Raw genomic sequence first — 4,974 nt, forward strand, 5'->3', positions numbered from 1 at the left:
GACAACAGCCCATGACTGCTGACAGGAACATATCCAAAAATACACATGACTGCGGCAAAGTCGAAAAGACAACTGAATGGCCGTCTCACTGGATACACTGCTCCACAGATGACTACATCCTGCAGCTGTCGAAGACAACATCAGGTCACCAATACTTGCTGTTAAAGTCCAGTAACCACACTGCAACTGCTTCAACTGCCAAATACAACAGGTGACCAACACCTGCTGCTCAAATCAAGTAAGACTACTGGTATTCAGCTACTGCCTTCTTGGCTGAGTATTACCAAGAAACCTGTCTGTCTGCCACCCAGAACCTGAACTGGACTCGGTCCCACTGACTGTGGAAAAACAAGTAAACTCGTCATGTAGACGAAAATACCACGAAAAGCAGGGAAAACAGGGAAACTTAACCCAAAAACAGGATCGTTCAAACAAAACGACTGATCCTGACAATTATTCCAACAGAATAACCAGAAGGAAGACATCTGCAAGAATAGATCTAGATATCCGACTATTTGTCCGCTTTGACAGAGATTTTCAACTAGAAGACTTCATCAAGGGACTTTCTGCGGAGCCGGTCTTCTAGATTATTCCAACAGAATAACCAGGAAGAGATCTGCAAGAATAGATCTAGATATCTGACTATTTGCCTGCTTTGACAGAGATCTTCTATTAGAAGTCTGCATCAAGGGACATAGCATACTTGACTTTCTGCAGAGCCAGTCTTCTAGATTATTCCAACAGAATCACCAGAAGGAAGACATCTGCAATAATAGATCTAGATATCCGACTATTTGCCCGCTTTGACAGAGAACTTCTATTAGAAGTCTGCATACTTGACTTTCTGCAGAGCCGGTCTTCTAGATTATTCCAACAGAATAACCAGAAGGAAGACATCTGCAAGAATAGATCTAGATATCCGACTATTTGCCCGCTTTGACAGAGATCTTCTATTAGAAGTCTGCATCAAGGGGCATAGCATAATTGACTTTCTGCAGAGCCGGTCTTCTAGATTATTCCAACAGAATAACCAGAAGGAAGACATCTGCAAGAATAGATCTAGATATCCGACTATTTGCCCGCTTTGACAGAGAACTTCTATTAGAAGTCTGCATACTTGAATTTCTGCAGAGCCGGTCTTCTAGATTATTCCAACAGAATAACCAGAAGGAAGACATCTGCAAGAATAGATCTAGATATCCGACTATTTGCCCACTTTGACAAAGAACTTCTATTAGAAGTCTGCATCAAGGGGCATAGCATACTTGACTTTCTGCAGAGCCGGTCTTCTAGATTATTCCAACAGAATAACCAGAAGGAAGACATCTACACGAATGGATCTAGATATTCGACTATTTGTCCGCTTTGACAGAGAACTTCTATTAGGAGTCTGCATCAAGGGACATACCATACTTGACTTTCTGCAGAGACCGGTCTTCTAGATTATTCCAACAGAATAACCAGAAGGAGACATCTGCAAGAGTAGATCTAGATATCCGACTATTTGCCCACTTTGACAAAGAACTTCTATTCAAGTCTACATCAAGGGGCATAGCATACTTGACTTTCTGCAGAGCTGGTCTTCTAGATTATTCCAACAGAATAACCAGAAGGAAGATATCTACATGAATGGATCTAGATATCCGACTATTTGCCCGCATTGACAGAGATCTTCTATTAGATGTCTGCATCAAGGGACATAGCATACTTGACTTTCTGCAGAGCCGGTCTTCTAGATTATTCCAACAGAATAATCAGTAGGAAGACATCTGCAAGAATAGATCTAGATATCCGACTATTTGCCCGCTTTGACAGAGAACTTCTATTAGAAGTCTGCATCAAGGGACATAGCATACTTGATTTTCTGCAGAGCCGGTCTTCTAATTATTCCAACAGAATAACCAGAAGGAAAGACATCTGCAAGAATAGATCTAGATATCCGACTATTTGCCCGCTTTGACAGAGATCTTCTATTTAGAAGTCTGCATCAAGGGACATAGCATACTGATTTTCTGCAGAGCCGTCTTCTAGATTATTCCAACAGAATAACCAGAAGGAAGACATCTGCAAGAATAGATCTAGATATCGACTATTTGCCCGCTTTGACAGAGAACTTCTATTAGAAGTCTGCATCAAGGGACATAGCATACTTGACTTTCTGCATAGCCGGTCTTCTAGATTATTCCAACAGAATAACCAGAAGGAAGACATCTGCAAGAATAGATCTAGATATCCGACTATTTGCCCGCTTTGACAGAGAACTTCTATTAGAAGTCTGCATCAACTGACATAGCATAGCTTGATTTTCTGCAAGAGCCGTGTCTAGATTATTCCCACAGATATCCAGAGGAAGACATCTTTGCCCAAGCGTTTAGATAGATACCGACTATTTGCCCGCTGACAGAGAATTCTATTAGAAGTCTGCATCAAGGGACATAGCATACTTGACTTTCTGCAGAGCCGGTCTTCTAGATTATTCCAGCAGAATAAACCAGAAGGAAGACATCTGCAGAATATATCTGATATCCGACTATTCCGCTATTTGCCCTTTGACAAAGAACTTCTATTAGAAGTCTGCATCAAGGGACATAGCATACTTGACTTTCTGCATAGCCGGTCTTCTAGATTATTCCAACAGAATAATCAGTAGGAAGACATCTGCAAGAATAGATCTAGATATCCGACTATTTGCCCGCTTTGACAGAGAACTTCTATTAGAAGTCTGCATCAAGGGACATAGCATACTTGACTTTCTGCATAGCCGGTCTTCTAGATTATTCAACAGAATCATCCTTCGGTAGGTATCCCTCTGGTATTCTTCTGGTATCCTTCTGGTATTCCCTCTGGTATTCCTCTGGTATCCCTCTGGTATCCTCTGGTATCCTCTGGTGCCCTCTGGCCTTTCCTTCGGTGTGCCCTCCAGCTGTCAGCTCTCAACCTGAGAGCTGGTCCTCCTTCCTCCAAACAGCTGTTGGCTCTCATCCTGAGAGCTGGTCCTCCTTCCTCCAAACAGCTGTTGGCTCTCATTGTGAGAGCTTGACCTCCTTCCTCCAAACATTCATTTGACCTTGGCTTCATCCTGATACTGCTGTCCTCCTGCTTCCGTCAGGGAGACGAGAGAATCGTCAATGATGCCTGATGAAAAGCCCATGTGAAGGATTTTGATTGATGCTGCATCATGTTTCAGAGGCATTGTGATCTTCTTGGCCCAGTCGATGAGTTTGATTGCAGGATGGGTGTGTGGGAGGTGGGGGGACCTCACCATTGCTGGTTGCTGCTGGGGGGAGCAGCAGTGCACACCCATCCTGCAGTCAAGCCCATCGAATGGGCCAAGAAGATCGCAGCTCCTCTGGAACATGATGCAGCAGCATTCATCACCTTCCATGTGGCCCTCCAAACAGGTGTTGGCTCTCATCCTGAGAGCTGGTCCTCTTGCCTCCACATAGTTGTTGGCTCTCATACTGAGAGCTGGTCCTCCTGCCTCCGAATACTTGTGAAGTTCATCCTCCATCATACCATTGTTGGTGGCATCTTGTCCCATGACTTGCTCCTAATTGTCATTGGAATCTCTTGCGTTTCTCAAACGCTGTAACTTTTCTTTCAGGTGCAACTGGTGCCTATCTGAAACTTCAAATAACTTGTTGAGACAATCTTCCACGTCCTCGGAGTGATTTGTGTAATCCTTGGCAAACCACTCCTGAAAATAGGCCACGTCTCTCTTGCAATCCTTGTTCTCACGTTCTAGTGTGAGAATGTGACGGGCCATGGACTCTTTCTCATTCCTCATCTCGTCGCGGACTATAAACGCTTCGGTCTTCTGCCTCCTGAGGGTCTCCATCTCCTTTGAGATTAAACTTTTCTCTTTCTTCTCCTTACTTTCTTTGTTAGCCATTTCTCGCTTCAGCCTTTTGTTCTCTTCTTCCAGGACTTTATTACGTTTTTCGAAAATTCTAAATAGTTCGTTTTTATGATTGTTTTCCTCCAAGGCTACCTTCAACTTGGAGTTCTCATTCCTGACCTTATAGACTGTCTTTTCCCATTCTTGGAAATCGGACTCATGCTGCAGTCTCTCCTCTTCCATTTCCAGAAGCTTCTTCTTCAAACGGCTGATTAGATCGGCTTGTTTATCGATAATACTCTGCAGTTCAGCGGCCTCAGTGCCTCCTTGTACTTCAGAAGGCACCTGTTCTTTCTTCCCAGTTCTCGTTTCTTCTAAGTTTTCGACCGCCTCGGTTAATTTTTGAACTTGACATTCTAGTTCCCTTTCCCGCCTCTTGCATTCCAGTAAGGCTGTGTTCAGCTTGCTATTCTCTCCTGCAAGGCTTTCAATCTCTGTTCTCATATTGTTCATCTCTATGTCCTTCTTGTCTTGCAGCTCCTCAGTCAAATTCAGGCGGTCCAATCGTTCCTTCTGCAGCTTCTCATTCTCCCTTGAGAGTCTGTCCACTTTCCCACGCATCGCGAGAACTGCCTCGAGGACATGATTCCTCCTAGGACCACGCACCAGGGATGGCCTTGGAAATTCGGTGGGGGCGGTGGGATCGTTCATGAACTGCCCCAGAATTTCCAGGAACTCGTCGTGATCATCTTCGTCCTCTGGTTTCGCTTTCTCTTCCTCCTTCTCCTCCTCCTCATAATCGTCGTCAGAAGACCCCTTCTCCTCTTCTGCGTGGTCTTCATCTTCTTCTGTTGTGTCCTCCTCCTCAGAGTCTTCCTCCTCTTCTACTATCTCATGCTCTGAGGGGTCTTCGTTCTCTTCTACTGCTTCTTCCTCCTCCTCCTCAGAGTCTTTATCGTCTTCTACTGTCTCATACTCTGAGGGGCCTTCTTCTTTTACTGCCTCCTCCTTCTCCTCCTCCTCCTCCTCTTCGTCCTCTTCTACTGTCTCTTCTTCCTCAGAGTCTTCATCGTCGTCTACTGTTTCATACTCTGAGGGGTCTTCGTTGTCTCCTTCTGCCTCCTCCTCCTCCTCGG

The 4,974-nt window shown here is 44.6% G+C and overlaps 1 protein-coding gene across 1 annotated transcript in view; it reads right to left on the minus strand.

Annotated features, from left to right (window-relative positions):
• Positions 1–3,550: 3,550 nt before the first annotated feature.
• LOC135221365 (trichohyalin-like) overlaps positions 3,551–4,974 on the minus strand; it is a 3,238-nt gene continuing 1,814 nt past the window's right edge. Inside the window, exon 2 of the mRNA XM_064259164.1 lies at positions 3,551–4,969. Within this exon, the coding sequence (XP_064115234.1) occupies positions 3,551–4,969 (1,419 nt within the window). The remainder of the gene's footprint in view (positions 4,970–4,974) is intronic.

This window comes from Macrobrachium nipponense, chromosome 2 (genome assembly GCF_015104395.2).
Source record: "Macrobrachium nipponense isolate FS-2020 chromosome 2, ASM1510439v2, whole genome shotgun sequence".
Classification (NCBI taxonomy): Eukaryota; Metazoa; Arthropoda; class Malacostraca; order Decapoda; family Palaemonidae; genus Macrobrachium; species Macrobrachium nipponense.